General features: G+C 38.0%; 1 protein-coding gene across 3 annotated transcripts; it reads right to left on the bottom strand.

Moving 5' to 3' along the window:
* Positions 1-5,709: 5,709 nt before the first annotated feature.
* Positions 5,710-18,094, bottom strand: LOC5572849 (protein suppressor of sable). 3 transcript variants are annotated; one of them, XM_021855651.1, is made up of 6 exons: positions 17,806-18,094; positions 10,963-11,330; positions 10,745-10,890; positions 10,368-10,673; positions 8,185-10,008; positions 5,710-7,468 (listed from the first exon to the last, which is right to left on the bottom strand). In XM_021855651.1, the coding sequence occupies exons 2-6, from the start codon at positions 11,231-11,233 to the stop codon at positions 6,434-6,436; spliced, it is 3,582 nt and encodes a 1,193-aa protein (XP_021711343.1). In that variant the 5' UTR covers positions 11,234-11,330; positions 17,806-18,094; the 3' UTR covers positions 5,710-6,433. The 3 variants fall into 3 exon arrangements, with proteins under 3 accessions (XP_021711343.1, XP_021711344.1, XP_001660611.1); XM_021855652.1 differs by having other exon boundaries at positions 17,815-18,094; XM_001660561.2 differs by lacking the exon at positions 17,806-18,094 and adding an exon at positions 17,495-17,705.
* Positions 18,095-19,410: the final 1,316 nt, after the last annotated feature.

Below are 19,410 nucleotides of genomic sequence, written 5' to 3'. Positions count from 1 at the left end.
GGAAACTCCTGGGTTTCCTCACGACGAATCAAATAGCGAAGGACACGACGATTATCTGTGCTGCAACCGATGGCCGAATTCCGCAATTTCAGCTCATAGGCCACTTCTTCGTCATTTAAATCATCCGCATTCATATAGTAATTCTCCATTTTGAAGAATTTCCTTTCCACACCAAACAATTACTTCAACTCACTATTATTGAATTCAATTTAGAAGAAAATCTTAGTTTAAATTAACTTTATAATCAAACAAATTCGAAATGAATGACAGTTGTACGAATGTTCTACTTTATAAGCAATTATCGAGAAAAAACAACAAAATTTCACCGAAAAATTACCGAATTTAAACCGATGTTAAACTAACCGACTTCAAACGAACCGAAATTCAATAATTTATTATTCTAAACCGATAGCCGATTGCATTTGCAATCAAAATTCAAAATCTGTTATCCTAATTTCAATTCAGATCGAATATTTAATCAATTTTATAAAGATTCTAGTCAATTTTCCAATTGCCAACTTTCAAATTATTAATCAGCAATGCCAAGCTTAAAAAGCCAGGCCCCACGTTGGGCGCCAAAATGTAACGTTCCGTTCTGTTACGCTAAGCAAACGGCTTACGCGCCACCTTCCAATAAGAAGGACCGTTAGCTCTTTTTAAGTACCCGGCATGAAACTACCCTCTCAGGGCAGGTCACCTAGTAAATGAGAACCGATGTCGCACTAAAACAACCCAAACGTCTCCAAAAACTAACCAGAACCAATTCCAAATCATAAAAAATACCGAAACCGAAAAATAAATCCAAAATTAACCAATGGGGGAAATGCTTATTCACTAAAAGAACCCAAACACCAATCTTAAATCTAGCCAAATACCAATTCGTGACGTAATAAAACTAGTGGAGTAATCTAACTAATCTAGAAGTAAGTTTATTAAAAAAAAATCAACATAAAATCCGAAGTTAGTCTACTAAATTATAATTCAAATTTATCGAGTTCAAATTGCCTTAGATTTAACGTTTATTTAATTTATTCAAATTCAAACAAGCCTAATCCCTACTGTGACGTCACGATTTAATTCAATTTTGAATTTATGTTTGAGCAAATTCTTATTTTCTATTGTCAGATCTGACCTTTTCTTCTCGGCGACAATCCCTCGTCGGTTGTCCCATGCGGTTTACCAATTGCAAAACTTCCAATAGCTGTGGGTCAAACTTACTCCATCGACCGGTAAAGCCAACATGTGATTCGCGCGTCGGCGTCGCATAAGGGGTAAAGGCGTCCCCTTGTAGTGGAGTCAAGAGCTTTGGAACGGTGCTCACGCCGGACGACTTATTGGCAAGCGAAATGTCACACGAGCGTTGGTAGCCGATGTTGCACAGCAATTGGGTCCTAAAATTTGTAATGAAATCTTGTTTTTATTTAATAACACGAAAAAGCATGTTACTATAACTACTTTAGCAATTTTTCCCGCTAAAATAATGGCTATATCATATTTAAACTTTAATTTAAAAATTTGATCCATAAATGAACCTTGACACTTTTGATCATGTTTGACGTTCGCTTAGTCGACAAAAACACCACAGGGGTTTCAGTTCGACCACTGGGGTTGTTCCTATCTGACATTTCGTAAGGGACACGGAAAACAAAACACATCCAAAATTTGAGTTTAAGCCAAAGGATGCGACAAAATCTAAAAAAATGTTTTTTGGGCTTAAACCAACGGAAAACATTAGAAAATTGAGTAAACATGTGTTTTTGGCCTAAACTTAAGCGTTTGGCACTAAAATTGGGACAGGGCTTTAGGACCCTATTTCAGGGACCGGTGCCGTTCTCGGGAACTTACAGCCTCTTGGTGGCGGCCGATTGTAGTCCCAGCCGTATCCGAGGGAGGGCTTCCGATTTGTGCTAGCCCAGATTAGCCGCCCACGTTGATTGGGCAAGGAGGGCCTATTCAACGCGGATTCTCACTTAATTTGCTCACTAAATAATCAAGTTAGGCTTACCTGAATTCTTATTCACCAAATCTCACAATATCTCAGGCACTTTTTCAAAATATTACAATTCGACTCGACAAATTCAAAATTCTAAACGATGAACATAAAAGACACATAAACTGAAATTAATACATTAAGTAAATCTAAAACTCCCGAAACTTACTTCGAGTTTAGTTTAAACCAAAATACAAAGTCACAATTAGATTTAAGTTAAACTCAAACACTTTCAAAATCACTCCGACTAATAACGATCTTATCGCTTTGACGCACTCCACTATAATAAATGAACAATCGCGATCCAGACTTAAAAAAGGGTTGAGCTAATTTAGAAGAACGCAATTTCCACCCGAATGCGTACAATGGTTGTACTATCTTTTGTTTTCTTTTAATTGGCTAATTTGGGAATTTTCATATTAGCCCATCGGCGCAATTTAGTAGGAGCGACGAGAGAAATTCTGGTCAATTCTCTAAGACGCAATAGATTTGAATTTACGAAATATTTCTTTAGTTCTTTTTAATGTGCATAGGTGGCGTCTTGTTTGGTTGGTGTTCAGACTAAACTTGAAGTTATGCTGTCAGTTTGCGACATTCACGACGAACTCTAGTATACATAACAAATACAAACAAATTTTATCAATGAGAACGAAAACTACGAATAGGGTTCTAAATGACGTTACAGAGAAAAAGTAGATTTTGTATGAGATTTGACAGAAAAATGAATGACAAGTTCATCCACTTCTCCTGGCCTATGGTCCCATAAATAACACGGCACCGCTAAAACGTCAAATAGTGAACCCGTGCATAGGTCCATGGACCGATGCATGAGTTCACTATTTGACGTTTGAGCGGTGCCGTGTTATTTACGTGACCATGGCAACGAATGAATTCGGCACCGCTCAAACGTCAAATTCGTGAACTCATGCACAGGTCCATAGGCCAGGGGAAGTGGTTCACCTAGAGTGAATTTCTGTCAGAGAAAAAGTAGATTTTGTATGAGATTTGACAGAAAAATGAATGACAAGTTCATCCACTTCTCCTGGCCTATTATTGGTTGCAGAGGACGATATGGTTGGTGTTTAGACAGACCGGACCTATGATATTTTGACGTTCTAAATATACAACAACGACACTGGCAATTCTGATTGATAGCCAAATACCAATTCGTGACGTAATAAAACTAGTGGAGTAATCTAACTAATCTAGAAGTAAGTTTATTAAAAAAAAATCAACATAAAATCCGAAGTTAGTCTACTAAATTATAATTCAAATTTATCGAGTTCAAATTGCCTTAGATTTAACGTTTATTTAATTTATTCAAATTCAAACAAGCCTAATCCCTACTGTGACGTCACGATTTAATTCAATTTTGAATTTATGTTTGAGCAAGTTCTTATTTTCTATTGTCAGATCTGACCTTTTCTTCTCGGCGACAATCCCTCGTCGGTTGTCCCATGCGGTTTACCAATTGCAAAACTTCCAATAGCTGTGGGTCAAACTTACTCCATCGACCGGTAAAGCCAACATGTGATTCGCGCGTCGGCGTCGCATAAGGGGTAAAGGCGTCCCCTTGTAGTGGAGTCAAGAGCTTTGGAACGGTGCTCACGCCGGACGACTTATTGGCAAGCGAAATGTCACACGAGCGTTGGTAGCCGATGTTGCACAGCAATTTCAGGGACCGGTGCCGTTCTCGGGAACTTACAGCCTCTTGGTGGCGGCCGATTGTAGTCCCAGCCGTATCCGAGGGAGGGCTTCCGATTTGTGCTAGCCCAGATTAGCCGCCCACGTTGATTGGACAAGGAGGGCCTATTCAACGCGGATTCTCACTTAATTTGCTCACTAAATAATCAAGTTAGGCTTACCTGAATTCTTATTCACCAAATCTCACAATATCTCAGGCACTTTTTCAAAATATTACAATTCGACTCGACAAATTCAAAATTCTAAACGATGAACATAAAAGACACATAAACTGAAATTAATACATTAAGTAAATCTAAAACTCCCGAAACTTACTTCGAGTTTAGTTTAAACCAAAATACAAAGTCACAATTAGATTTAAGTTAAACTCAAACACTTTCAAAATCACTCCGACTAATAACGATCTTATCGCTTTGACGCACTCCACTATAATAAATGAACAATCGCGATCCAGACTTAAAAAAGGGTTGAGCTAATTTAGAAGAACGCAATTTCCACCCGAATGCGTACAATGGTTGTACTATCTTTTGTTTTCTTTTAATTGGCTAATTTGGGAATTTTCATATTAGCCCATCGGCGCAATTTAGTAGGAGCGACGAGAGAAATTCTGGTCAATTCTCTAAGACGCAATAGATTTGAATTTACGAAATATTTCTTTAGTTCTTTTTAATGTGCATAGGTGGCGTCTTGTTTGGTTGGTGTTCAGACTAAACTTGAAGTTATGCTGTCAGTTTGCGACATTCACGACGAACTCTAGTATACATAACAAATACAAACAAATTTTATCAATGAGAACGAAAACTACGAATAGGGTTCTAAATGACGTTACAGAGAAAAAGTAGATTTTGTATGAGATTTGACAGAAAAATGAATGACAAGTTCATCCACTTCTCCTGGCCTATGGTCCCATAAATAACACGGCACCGCTAAAACGTCAAATAGTGAACCCGTGCATAGGTCCATGGACCGATGCATGAGTTCACTATTTGACGTTTGAGCGGTGCCGTGTTATTTACGTGACCATGGCAACGAATGAATTCGGCACCGCTCAAACGTCAAATTCGTGAACTCATGCACAGGTCCATAGGCCAGGGGAAGTGGTTCACCTAGAGTGAATTTCTGTCAGAGAAAAAGTAGATTTTGTATGAGATTTGACAGAAAAATGAATGACAAGTTCATCCACTTCTCCTGGCCTATTATTGGTTGCAGAGGACGATATGGTTGGTGTTTAGACAGACCGGACCTATGATATTTTGACGTTCTAAATATACAACAACGACACTGACAATTCTGATTTTTCCGTTTCTATTTTTAAGGCAGATAAGTTCCATTACTACAGCAAATAATGCAAACATTTTGATATTTCGAATATCAGCGGAACATTTTCTTGAAACCATTGAAAATCACTTGGTGCAGTCTGTCTGAACACCGACCGTATTAGCCGAGGGTATTCTATGCAGGGCAGGGAAATATTAGCGTTTTTTGATGATTAAAGTCACTTGATATTCATGAAATACCCACAGTCCATAAGTTTATTCGACTTGATAATCGGTCAAATGTAAACGGTTTTTAGTGCTCCAAAATACCTACCTGTAGCATTCTGAGTGTCCACCTGTAAAAAAGCATTCATAATACATTGCATTTTGAATCATCAAATGCAATACATGCATGTCATCATGATCATCATTGTCATAGGCAGGTGCGCATCGTTGCTGAAAGGCATGAAGAAATAGCGATGTCCCCCCTCAGTGGTAGCTGTCCCAAATCGAATACTCTTTTCAAGACAAGATTGAAGGAGAAGAATCATTTGGGCTCATAAGAGTGTTAGACCACCGTTTCCCAACCATGGTAATTGCGAGAAAATGACTCGCAGACAGTTGCTCTTTTCAGCTAGCTTTTCACGTGGTCTGCGGATCCCCGATTGGGAAACGTGGTGATGGACGATCAGAATACAAACGGAGTGTATGAAGTTGAGCATGGTGGTGGTAATAATTGAGAATGAAAAAGACAAAGTATGCATATTTCTAGTAAACATTTGGACATAATTTTTGAATCTATGAATAATCTCTTCATTTCGCTACTAGTTACAATACTTCTTAATGTTACGTGTTGACTGAAAACGTAATATAAGTTCTACATTGACACATTTTACTCCACGCGATATTGCCAAAATAATTTCGGAGTTTTTCTAAGCATAGTTCAGTTGCTTAAAATTTTATTTAAATATATGTTTTTCAGTCAAGCCTTCTGCTATTAATGAGCGCCGAAGCATGTATGCAAAGCGGCGCATATTTTAAATCTAAATATACTCATTGGGATTGAATTGCCTTACGCTAAAATTTCATGATAGATTTTATTCATTTACATTTACGTTCGAAAAAATGAGTAATTTCTGGGTACGGTAAACTATCAGTATGACGATTGAGTCACTTATCTCACGCAATTTTAACAAAAAAAAAAAACTCTATATTTACAAAGCAGCCTTTTCATGACATTAAAAAAACAACACAAATTTTAAAAAGGGAGTCAGGAATGGAAGCTCGTCGGCAGCTCGCTTCGAATCTCACAGATTGAGGGAGAATTCGAAGCTACACCTAGGGAAGATATACGCATGCCAACGGCGGACTTGTGACACCAATACAACCCGTATTGATTTTTAATACACCGTTTGCCTGTGGTTCTTCTAGCAATGAAAATCCAACAAAACTTGGATTCATTAACTGATTGCTAAAGTACGAATTACTTCTTTTTGTCCATACGACGATGATTGTTGTTTCGACGATTGGGATTATTTCCACCTCCTCCGGAATTATTCCATCGATCATTGTTCCTAAAGTTACCTCCTCCTCCTCGGTTGTTTCTCATATTGTTGCCTCGCATGTTACCTCCAAAATTGTTTCGTTCGAAATTCGGGACAAAGCCACCTCCATCATTATAGTCATCCACCCATTCATCCAACAGGGGAGGCGGATTATTGGGCTTGTTAACTTGTCCCATTGCTAGAAACTGTTCGAAAGGCATGTTGGGAGCTACGCCTAGCAGACCCGGTCGAACTTCCGGTGGGCAGTTGAACCTGGGTAGGTCAAAGAGCGATGGAGGTTTCTGCATTGGAGGAGGGATATTCACTGGGGGAATGTGACCCATGGGAGCCATGCCAAGATTGGGAGGTGGTACAGACATCAGTGGTGGAGGCTGAGCAGGCACTAAAGGAACTTCGGAAAATGCTACCGAGTCGTCCACGTAGACGTTCAAGTTCGTGAGGATGAACTGCAGCATTTGATTGTTGCCCAATTGGTGCATGAAATCGGCCAATTTGTCGGGAGATTTGTCCGAGTTGTGAAATTTCTTCATTTCGGTTGTAAGGATTGCTAGCTGCTGGTTCACCATGATCTTATGTTTGGAGCTGAGATCTAAATACCAGCTTGACCGTTGCAGAATAGTTTGAACATCTAGTTGAGCCGGATTCGAATTGGACATGTTTACGCCTGTTCCGCTACTACCGTCGTGAACTGGACTTTGGATTTTATTCTCTTGCATTCTCTTCGTTCGGGGGTCTACACGAGGTACTACTGGACCTTGTGCAGAAGCAGACGATGTCGATTTGGGAGATCTCAATCCAAGCAGTAAGAGATCGGATTTGGAACTATTCTCGCTATCGTCTTCATTCGACATTCCGAATATCTTTCGCAACCGAGGATCCTTCGTTCGGTCTGGTCGTGGCGTGTTCCTTCGAATGTCTTTGTAGTTGGGATTGGGAACGTCTACTTCATGAACCTGAAATCAAGGGAATACAATTGCATAAAGATATTATGTTTTCTCTAAACTCTAAATTTTAGAACTTATTATACCATTAAGAGAGCTGTTACGGGAAACTTGATTTCGAATTCGCAAAATCCGTGCCATAAAACCAGGATTTTTAAGGCGAAGTAGGCCGTCATTGAAATTTGTACGTGTCGTTGATGATTGTTGCTAATTCATCTCACGATTTCGATTAAAAGAAAAACAGTTCGTTTTGCACTGACACAACTGAAAAAGTATCAGCATACTTAATGCATGTTACCGCGTACAGTGATACTTTTTCAAGTCAATATAAACTATCAAGACTGAGTTTTATCACTTTGAAAAGCAAGCTGAAAAAACATCATTGTTGCCAAAAGGAATGACCGGCTACTTAGCCTTAAAGCAAGTGGTCAATGGCAAACAGTAGCATGTGCTAGTGCCATCCGGCGATCCCATTGAGAATCATTTTATTCGAGATCTCAATATCATTCGCAATCAAGAGAACAGAAGAAGTTAGAATCATTATTAGAAAAATCAAAAGTATGAATACCTCTGACAAGATTGATTTTTTAATATTCTCATCAACATGGAATAACAGGAATGCGCACCGAGTTATATCGAATACGTGCCAAACGCAAAAAAAAAACTGCGCCCGTTGTAACAGCCTTGCATTAAATGTGTGACCTGGTAATACAAAAACGAGTACTCACCTTGTAGACGATGGGAGCATGAGACGTGATGGATGCATCGATCTCCGTTGCCGGAATATAGTTGGTCATGATGGGTTTGAACGGTAAGCGAAGATCTATGTCGGAAGCTCCATCTTCGCCCATCTTGGCGTCCAAACTTAGGAAATTCAATCTCATATCCTTATCCCGATCGGTAAATGTCGAGGTCTTTGACCTGGAATCACTGTCATCACTGTTGTCACTTGCATAGGGATCATCGTAGATCGAAGGTCTGGAAGGTTTGCTGGCCGAAACGTTCGGTTTGTTTGCGGTGCTGGAGGTGGAAGTGTTGGTATTACCGGAAGTAGGAGTCCATCCCATGGTTGGGGTGTTACCAGGCGAACCTAACTGCTTGAGAGACGAAGGTGAACTGTCACCGCTACTCTCGGGTAAAGCTACATTACTGTACATTGACTTTCGACTAAATATGTCTGGTCTCTTCTTGATCGGCGGATCGAAATCACTTCCCAAACCATCCAATATACAAGACTCACTAGGTTTCTCAGGTTCGTCTTCTGCGGATTTGTACATTCCAAAAGACTTCGTATAATCGATCTTTTGAGTTGTTGATGGCCGATTTATGAGTTTGGTGTCGAATACTGCTGGTTGCAAACTTGGAGCCTCGTTTTCATACTCCTGATCACTGTGATTGCTATACCTTCCGTTCTCATCCTGATCATCTTCTTCGATACTGATTTTAAGATTGTTCTCCTCGTCATCGTCGTCATCATCGTTTGCAATCAAGAGATTACCAGCATTTTCGGCATTGTCCATATCGTCATCATCGTTCAGATTGGAGTCCTTCAAATACTGTGAGTAATCAACCGTGGGAGTCTTGATCAAACTAGTCAGAGACGTGGTGACCAGTTCACTGTGAGAACTACTGGAATGGTCTCCTCCAACTACTGCTTCCTGTTGGCTAGCATTCATCATTGGCAGAAGCCGCATGTCCACGTCTTTGCCACCTAACGAGGGCATGCTATCTGATTCTTTTGGCAGCGAAGTGTGGGATGGAGTTACACGCATATCGAGATCTTTACTACTGCCCATTGACACTACTGACGTTGATTCACCGAGCTCCTGCTCATCAGTTTGGGAACTTTGTTTGGCTATATTCTCTCGCAATTTCTGCATGTTCAGTGCGTTTAGTTGAAGCTCATGAATTTGAGTAACGCTCAACCCGAGTTCATTCAACTGCGCCACTGTGAGAGTCATGATCTGATTCAGATCATGAATACCCATGCGTTCCAGATTTTCAATCTGATCTGAGGATATAACTCCTGATAAATACTTTAGGCTTAAGAACTCCTCTCCTACCGCGTTCCCAGACAATTTTCCACTACCACCCGTAAGTGAACCAGACCCTGATTGCTTTTCACACCATCGCGATCGACGGTTTTTGTTACCCTGCCCCATCATATCCAACAACGAAGGAAGCTTACCATCTCCTGCTTCGCCATCGCCCCCAGCCTTGGCCATTCCGTACTTTTCCATCAACTTACGATGCGTTGCGTTCACCATGTTAGCGGCGCTTTCCCGGCCAATACGGGGGAAGTCACCAAGAATCTCTTGAGGAGCCGTCTCAAGGTGCTTCATCAAGATGGCCCTCAGCTCATCTGATAGCGGTTCACCATGGCTGAACAAACACTTTTCCTTCTCTTTACACTTGAGACCCAGGTAGTAGTACTTGCAGGGGAAGTCCGAATGCATGTAGAGACACTTTTCCCGTTTAGCGCAACAATCCATAAGATAGAACTTACATAATTCCATCTTCCTCGGACCACTGTTGCGATGGTGCTTATCATCCTGTAAATGAAATAAATTCATATTTAACACTGAACCCAACTAATTACAAACTGTTCAAATATAACAAACAGTTACCCCAGGGCTAGTAACGAAAAGTGATGCCAAAAACAATTATATTAGTGGTCTAGTTTTAAAAAATAGTGATCAAATGATAACTAAGTATAGAGTGGTCCCAAATATTTTCCATTACTTCAAGTTCACAAGAATTTAAGAGTAGTATAAATTATTAGTCTAAATTTTAGTTGACATGAGTTTGAGGTAGTGGTTGACTTCTAAAAAGTAACCAAGCCACTTAAAAGCGACTCGCTACCAGCCCTGTAACCTATAGATTGAGAAACATCAAACCTCCCAATACTTACGTCGGAATCGTCCCGTTTGCGTTTCCTGTTATCACGATTTGCCCTGTTCCGCTGGCGGTTTTTACGCTTTCGGCGGTTGTACTCTCGATCTCTTTCCCGGTCACGATCCCGCCGTTCCCGGTCTCGATCTCTTTCCCGATCGCGAGAATCATCCGATGAGTAACTGTCCTCGGAATCACTCCGATCAGGGAGGTTTTCGCCTCCACGGCCCATTCCCGGCCTTGGGCTGCCACCTCGTACGTTCATCATCTCATACTCCAGTTCCATTTCATCTTGCTCTTCCGGTTTTTCGGAGGCGGATTTCTTCTGCAAGTGATATCATATATCGTTCAAATTCGGTGCAAGCTTATTACAACTAGGGACAAGTTTTTACATACCTTTTGCCTTTCTCGCCGCTTCCGTTTGGAGGGCCGCTCATCATCGTTATCGTCATGTCGATGGCTAATGGCAGGCATCGGAGGTTGAACGCCGTCTTTCTTGAGTGCATTGGCGATCGCTGCCTCCACGCTTGTCGCCCAATCATCTGCAATATATCAAAAATAATATATCAATAAAATTACTACAAAATTTTCCAGTACGTGGCCACGGAACATACCGACGACGGGAGCAGGTTTGGATCTCTTAGGATTTTTTGGTGGCGCTACTTCATCGATCAGTCTGGCTTTTGCATCATTCATGTGTCTGACGTTCTGCATCTTATTGGTAACTTCCTGAGCATTGCTATCATCGTCCCAGACATCTTCCTGCTCTTTAACGGCGATGGGTTGCATGGGTGGCGCCTCGGTTTCTTTTGCTTCCGGCACAACGACAACGTCCTCATCATCATCCTCGATCTCTCCGTCTTCCAAGTCTTCGTGTTCACTCATTGTCGTTTGAGTTTTGGTTCAAACTTTACTGTAGAAATATCACTTTATGCATAAACTCTACGTACAGTACGATCGGTGAATGTGTGTGATTGGTTTTCTAGAAGTATAAAAGATTTCATTGGTATTATGTAAAAATTCTTTGAAATGTTTTATTATATATATCGTATTAAATTCTCTGCGAAAGGTTCATATCGTCATGGCAGGGTACTTTACACATACATTGCTCTGATCTGTTTAATAACTAGGGGTTTTGAAATAGAAATTTAATTCTTCTTAAAACATATTGTTAAAATTCTTTTACGTAATTAATGCATATTAACACTTTATTAACACTCCTTCCCCTCATGTGGCATATCGTTGTCACCCCTCCCGCTAAAATCAAGTAGTTTTTTGTCTATAAATCGGTGAAAAATGATCATTTTATAATGATACTTAGGTTTTCAGTTTTTTTTTAATTTGAAAAAACTGTAAAATAGAAATCCACGTGGCTCCCCTCCCAACCTTCTTTTCCCCTCGCTTTTTATTAGTCACTTCCCCTTGGAGATCCACGTGGTAATCTATAATAGAGTTTTAGGTCTAAGTAGTATCATATTATATGAGTATTTGGATCTTATTAGAAACATATCATCTAGTTTCAAATGATTATATTTGAGGCCAATGTTTTTAAAACTCTTCAACATTTTCAAAACCTTAAGTTTTTTTTTCGAAATTTTGTGTTTTTGGGTATAGGTTGTTTTTTTTTCACAATAATTGACCTGTTTTCTTTAACCCGGTGCCCATAATCATCCCGGAAGTCTTTCCTAGTTTTATGATCACCCTTTTTTCATGTAAGTCCCAAAACCTATTGGTAATCGAGTGTGTAGCTCGTTGTTTTTATGCAAATCAATGGACTTAAGATAAAAACTATCATCTTTGTGAGATAGAGTATGATCTTCTCTCCATCGTAGCATTGTTAAAAAACGTGTAAATCATTGTTAAAAAACGTCGGACAAAATCCAAGTCGATTAAATGCATTAATTTGTCTGCTTTTATTGTTGCTCAATGTTATCTTAGACAAACTTAGTATACTGGAAGTTTATCCAAAATTTTAGCGAAAATGTGAAACATGAGATATATTGGTCTATGGTCTAGCGAAACATGATTGTAAAATTATCGCCTCTCGAGGCAAAAAGGGGCAACAAAACTATTTTGTAGCTGAGCGTATGAATTATTTGCCTACTTAACCTCTTTACAGTAAACGAATAATCTTTACAATTTTTGAAACTTTCAATAAAAAGTGACAGAAACTTTTAGACTTACAAATGGTTACCGTTACTATAATAAATGGTGAAATCAACCGATGTTTTATGTTTCATTAGACTATTAGGGAATTCTGTCAAAGACTACCTTTTTAACAAAAATCTTATACAAATGTTTTGATATTGTTATGGTTATTAGGCATCATTTAATCACCCGATTCTGTTTTTGCACGGATATTTTTTACACGGCCGTGCAAAAAAAGTTTCCATACCTTTTTTTTCGCCAAAATTTTCTTTTTGCATGAAACATCGAGAAATGATGTTACTGAACTGAAAACTTTTTTTTGCGCGGTACGCATTCCCCGTGCAAAAACAGAATCGGGTGTATAATGATACGGGGATGATCAAATTTTAAAAACTTGGACTAACTCCAAGAAAAAATGTCCGGTTTGTTATTTCTGACCAAAGAGTTGAAAAAAGCGACTTTTTTTTATTAAAATAAGTGGCTTTTTAGTGACTTGCTGCCAGCCCTGTAGTTAGCAGAATATGATTATATACTTATCAGATCAATCCAATAAACAACTATTTGAATAGTAAACAATAGTAAGGTGCCCGTCCGATTTTGGCAACACGGAAAGGCAAATACAAAAAAAAAAATAAATGGATCATGTGTCAGTCACCAATCCTGTTAATCTCAACATTTCTGTGAGGCTTACAATTTTAAAAATAGGTGTAGTAATTACAACGATGATAAACGTTTTAATAAAAACAACCGTTCGATTTAGGCAACATGAAAATGTTTGAAAAAACCTGAAGGTCGTAGACACAAAAGTCAATTTGGACAAATTGAGATGTAAGATTGTGAAAAATAATAGAATCGTTCTGGTGGGCTTCGATCCCACGACTCCCAATACGCTAGACTGGGCGCGTTAACCAACTACGCCACAGAACGGGTAACGATTCTGCAGCGCAATCGGCCAACCTGAAACCAAAGTCCGTCACGACCCCATTTTCTCCTTCACAACCCTACACCTCCTTCGGCTCTCTGAGATGCCCAATTCGACTCTCCTAAGCGTGCCTACGAACAACAGTGAGAGATTTTATTTTTAGCGTCGCACTGTTCTGTGGCGTAGTTGGTTAACGCGCCCAGTCTAGCGTATTGGGAGTCGTGGGATCGAAGCCCACCAGAACGATTCTATTATTTTTCACAATCTTACATCTCAATTTGTCCAAATTGACTTTTGTGTCTACGACCTTCAGGTTTTTTCAAAACACCGTCGGCTGGTTAAGCCGTAATAGACATGACAACCCTAGTTGAGTAAAATTGAGCGGCGATCTCTCTATCGGACTTAATGTAATGGCTTTGCTTTGTAGCCGTGGACTCTAATCCCTCGGCTAAAAGAGGCGATCTGAGATCTAGACTACCATATTTGATATCTTTTTTTTTATGGAAAATCGAACAATTTGAAAATGTTTTGTCCCAAAATTGTATATGCTGAATTTTGGGGGTATGAAGGATCTAGTCTAAATTTATTAAAATACACCCTGGGTATGAATTTTGAAGAGCATATATATTCCCGTACTTTTACAGAACACGAAATACTGTAAACATATTTTAAATCAGCGGATCAAAATCTAGTAAATCATATGCAAATTTCCAAAGTGCGTAAAATGTTTCAAATTTTCTGAAACAGTTATAAAATTAAAAAGAATTGCATTGTATATCTGCTTTGCGGACCAATGTGCAATGCAATTTGAATATAATAACATAGATTGAAAAAATGACTTCATATTTTTGCTAATTGATTAAAGAGCGTCTGCATTTTTTTAGTATTTATAAGAAGTACCCGAATTCTGTGTTGGTTCAGAAAAGCCCAAATTTGTATGAGTCGTACTCAGTTCTGTGCATTTCTTTTAAAGCATGAGTTTTTTTTTACGAAGTGGGTACTAGTTGCATGATGTCACTGGTTTTGGGTTAAGCTTTCATTCATAATTGTACCGAAACTTTCATACTGCGCTGTTCTCATTTCATTCATTTCACCCCTCTTTAGTTCACTCGAAGTCTGACAGAGACCAGGTACATAAGCGTAAATACGAAGCATATAAGAAAGCGGGATGGGTACAAACTGAAGAAGGTAAGAGTGCGTTTAGTAGAGCGACGGAAGCAATAATTCCTCGACCGCCCCCTGAAAATAAATTATAGACCATTATAATACACTGGAGTATTTTATTTTCTTAGATGTCTGAAATTTCGTTTTGAAAATTAATTGGTTTTCAAACAGAAGCATTAGAAAAAAATGTGTCATATTTCACAATAATGACCTATAATTGAAACAAAACACAGGGCAACGACACAAGAAAATATTTTCTGAATACTTGAAAACTGAAATAAATATTCCATTCGAATTCAATAAATAATATAAAATTTTCGATAAACCTACTAATTACGGTAAAAGATGTCACTCATCACATATTGAATTAATGTTTTTAATAAATAATTGAAACATTGATTAAATTTAAGTACTACAGTAAGGACCCGATTTTGTCAGCCCCTCGATGAGTTTTAGGCTGATAAAATAAGGAACCTGACAAAATCGGGTTATTTTATTTTGGTCCTATTTTAAGAGGGCGATGGAAATGGGCGTAGCCAGTTTTTTTTATCAGGGGCTCCCCCTCCCTTATATTGGTTATATCGATTTTTAACACTTAATAAAAGGTATTGCCATTGCCCCCTTTGGCAACGCCCATGCGTGCATGACATCAAACATCATCATCAATTTTAATTTAAACGTGGTAAAACATGACGATAACAATTTTTTGACAAATTTAAAATAGGCTGACAAAATCGGATCAAAAAGCTGACAAAATCAGGGGCTGGCAAAATCGGGTTAGTACTGTATTAGGAAAACAAACTGTTTTATTTGTAACAATCTCGATTGAGTATCTACATCATTGAAGTGGTATTGAACAAAACTATCTAGCGATCCTATAGCTTATTTTTGTTGGAAACCACTGCTCTTTGTTAAGTCTTGTTATTGCGTTAGAAGTATGATCGTTAGTATCACCGATTATGGCAATCCGGTTTATGATCGCTGTAAATTTTGATTTTGAAGGTCCGTAACGTTCTATGTTCGGAGCTGTTTATCTGGTTTGACAAGCACCATATTGCCTTACGGCATTTTGAAGTAGAAATAAAAATCGTCGCATGAGAAGTCATTGCAATCATCAATCATTATCATATCTATTTGAAAAAGCAAATCTTAAATTCCAAATGTGAAACTGCATCACTATATTCACACATATGCAGTGTACAACCTAGTACATTTTCAGCTTCATTGTTCCACTAAAACTCGAGATTTGCTACAGCAAGTTTGTATTATAAATTTTAGAATAAGACAAAAGATAGGAAAAATGGCATAGGTAACACGGGAGCCGTGAGGGATTGATGGATCGTTTGTTAAATAATACCACAGTAACAATGATGGTCAAGCTGCTATTTATATGCATATAAAAAGGTAGCATTACTGTACAATTAAAGTTGATTTAAATTGGGAAAGGGCCCCACTAGGGTGCCCATCACAAAAACAAGAATTTTGGTTTTAGTATGGCTCCGTGGGTAAATATGGAACATCAAATATAGTTCGACACATTAGTTGTAAATATCAGTCAACAGTATCAAAATACTTGACAATTTTAGCACTTTTCGGTCCTATTTTCAGATAATTTAATTAATTGTTGTTCTTCTATCAAAGAAGCGTGCTAATTGCCGTAGCATGTTCAAAGGAGTTTTGATGTGGTGACGAATTACACAAATTATATCAAAATGCCCAAAAATTGCTACACTGTTAATAATAGCATATCAGTATCATGTTTATTTGGATATCCTATTCTCATGAGACAATTATGCGTTTTTAGCCAGTACATCATTAGTTCATGCCTTAAAATACAAGTCGACTAATAAAGCCATATTGTTCCAAGACCATAAGGATCTGAAAATGGGAATAGGAAAATTGGAACACAATCACTACAATACTCTCAATGTAGGTATTAAGAGTACATCACTCTGTTTGCTGCTGAGCAAAAACAAGAAAACTAAGAATGTCTACTTGATTAACTTACCCATGGCAGTTCAATAATCGGTCAAACCCAAAATCTAATCAATTTATGAGTCGTATATCCAGTTCATACTGGCTTCTCGGTCACGCCCTTTTTGATTGTTGTACCAACTTATAATAGAACCACTAAACGAGCCTCTGATTCACGAGACTGTATGATAGTGTGCGTCTCGTATATGTATCGGTAGGTATATAAGCACTTACTGGCACTGAGGCGTGCTGTTAATCGGGCTCTTCGCTCCGAAGGTTACCTCTACAAGCAAAAATTTTCATGAATGGTCCGTGTATTTGCCACTTGTGCCTCGCTCAATGACATTTACTGAAGGCTGGTAAATAGATATTCATTACTAAAGATTGCAACGCAATTAATTGTCGCTCAATCTTGCATGCCCATAAATGAGCAGGTAATAATTGATGGTACGTAATAAGGCAAATGTCCCAATATGGATAAATACATGAATCACCGAATAATTAATTTCACCAAATCACGATTTTCCCGCGAACGACGAATGGTTCAAACTCACACTAATACACAATAATTCTGGCAGCGAATGAATCGCGTATCTCTCGAATGATATCTAACGACCTGTGCATTGTCCATCCGAGTAGCCGCAGTAAAATCGATTTTCAACATGGACTGAAAAACAAAGATGGCTACCTTTGTTCCGAATGAAGAAAATGAGCCCTACTAACCGAAAAATCGCGATTTCCGCTTGCAAAAACATGATTTTGGACCGCCGCGTGTTCGATTTACTTTCACTTGAAACGCGTTTTGCAGAGCCATGGAATATGCAACAAAACCCTGCCATTTTGATTCGAACTTAGATTTTGCTACTCGTGTGACGCTCCAACAAGGGAACAAAATTAGGAGAAAATTTAATTTGTCGAAAATTAAAGCTCATACTAACGATGTTTTGCGACTCGTTTCTTTCCGTTAATTTCCGCTTACTGGTGCCTCATAAACAGGATGCTCTCCGTTTCTAATTATAATCACTTGAATATTACGGCTCTTGATCATCAATTACATTTCTCATAGCATTTTATCAAGATCAAAAAATTGGATTAGCTTTCAACAGCGAATGAAAAATACGACTGCATTCTTCCACGTACAGAACTGAAATGACGTTCGTCAATGGCTGCTACGACGGAAGGTGTACATGCGAAAGCGCTTTTTTGTACATAGGGTACTCTCCCTCACTCATGTGTGTTATATACCTACCCGCGTTACCTTTTCATTCTGCTTTTTCCGTTCGCTACACCGTCGTTGGAAGCTTTCCGTTACAGCAATGTCGGCGAAATAAATACAACCGTAAAGTTATGACCATATGTAAATAACTACCATTGATGAATAGAATAGAATCGTTGAAATTCTCGTACGAAACTATCAACATTTAGCACATTTGAATGATTTAAACCACTTTTCATCACTTTGTATGTTTTATAAACAACAATATGATTGAGTTTCTTTTTGACAACAAGGCTGGTAAATAAACATCACTTTCGATTGATCAACCGTTTGCATGAAAAGTTTTCATTTCCCGCTACACCTCCAAAAGCTCTCGATATTTTTCACGCTCAAATATTTCTACTCAACATGAAAGTGAAAAATCAATCAATCGGAGAGTCTGATTTATTCCAATGCTTGAATAAAGAATGTTGGCTAAAATGATTAAATCTAATTTTGTCTGGCTTTTGTTGTTTTTTTATAGCAATTGTTATTGATAATTAAATAATTCAACAATAATTTCTGGAATAATTACCCAAGTAACCACAAGCATTATAAAATTGCACGTATTCTACTGCATATCAACAAAATTTATGCAACATTGCTTTTATTCGACAAATTTCAAGAGCTGTCAAGCATTCAAGCATTAATCCTACATTACAAATGTATCAATGCACTAATATCACTTTATAAATTGCATTGCTGCGCTAATGTTATTTTATAAACTGCTTGATTGCTTTAGCGTCGTTTTTGCATTAGTTCAGCTGTATAAGTGCCCATTTCCACTTTAACCTATTTTAATCACGGAGAAAAATAATTGTTAAATACAACCAAATTTTAGTTAATTTCAATCAATTTCTTGGGTTGAAATTTGCACAAACAAAATCATGGTTTAAATCAACAATATGCACCGTTTAAAACAAACTAAAAATCTATGTTGCTTTAACCACGGTTTTCTAGATAAATTCAACAAATCTTAGTTTGAAACTACCATGAAATTTGTTGCAGAAGAAGTGGTTTGAAATAACCAAGAATCACATTAAAATAAACAAATTTATTAGTTGATTCAACTGGGGTTTTTGGTTTGATTGTGGTTTCATACTATTTATTTCTTAATTATTATTGATAAAAAAATTCGTTCATGATAAGAAAGTAAAACTATTTGTATTTTAATAAATGATGATTAACAATAATGTCTTTATGACAATAATAGAAATTAATTGGGATAATAAAGTACAAGCAGCTCTAACATGTTTCATTGTTCTAGGATGGTTTCAGCTGCAAATTTGATAAATGAAAGCATGTTAGATGAATGCAATAAAAACAATATATATAATCAATCAAATTACCTCAGAAGCAAATGTACAAACGTTTTAAACACTATTTACTGGTGATAAACGGAATCCGGTGGACATGTTTAGATTGACTGCGAGCTGATCCAAAACAAAAACAGCAGCAACACATGAAGTTGATTTATTTCAAACTAAAATTTTGGTTGTTTTTGATTCAAACAAAATCTTAGTTTGATTCAACATATAAGTCATTTTACGAGACGTTCGAATGACGTTTTCTGGCGGGCCGCTCATTGTTGTTGTTCGA

Source organism: Aedes aegypti, chromosome 3 (assembly GCF_002204515.2).
Source record: "Aedes aegypti strain LVP_AGWG chromosome 3, AaegL5.0 Primary Assembly, whole genome shotgun sequence".
NCBI classification, from domain to species: domain Eukaryota; kingdom Metazoa; phylum Arthropoda; class Insecta; order Diptera; family Culicidae; genus Aedes; species Aedes aegypti.
The sequence above is the reverse complement of the archived record's forward strand: the minus strand, read 5'-3'. Positions and strand labels throughout refer to the sequence as shown.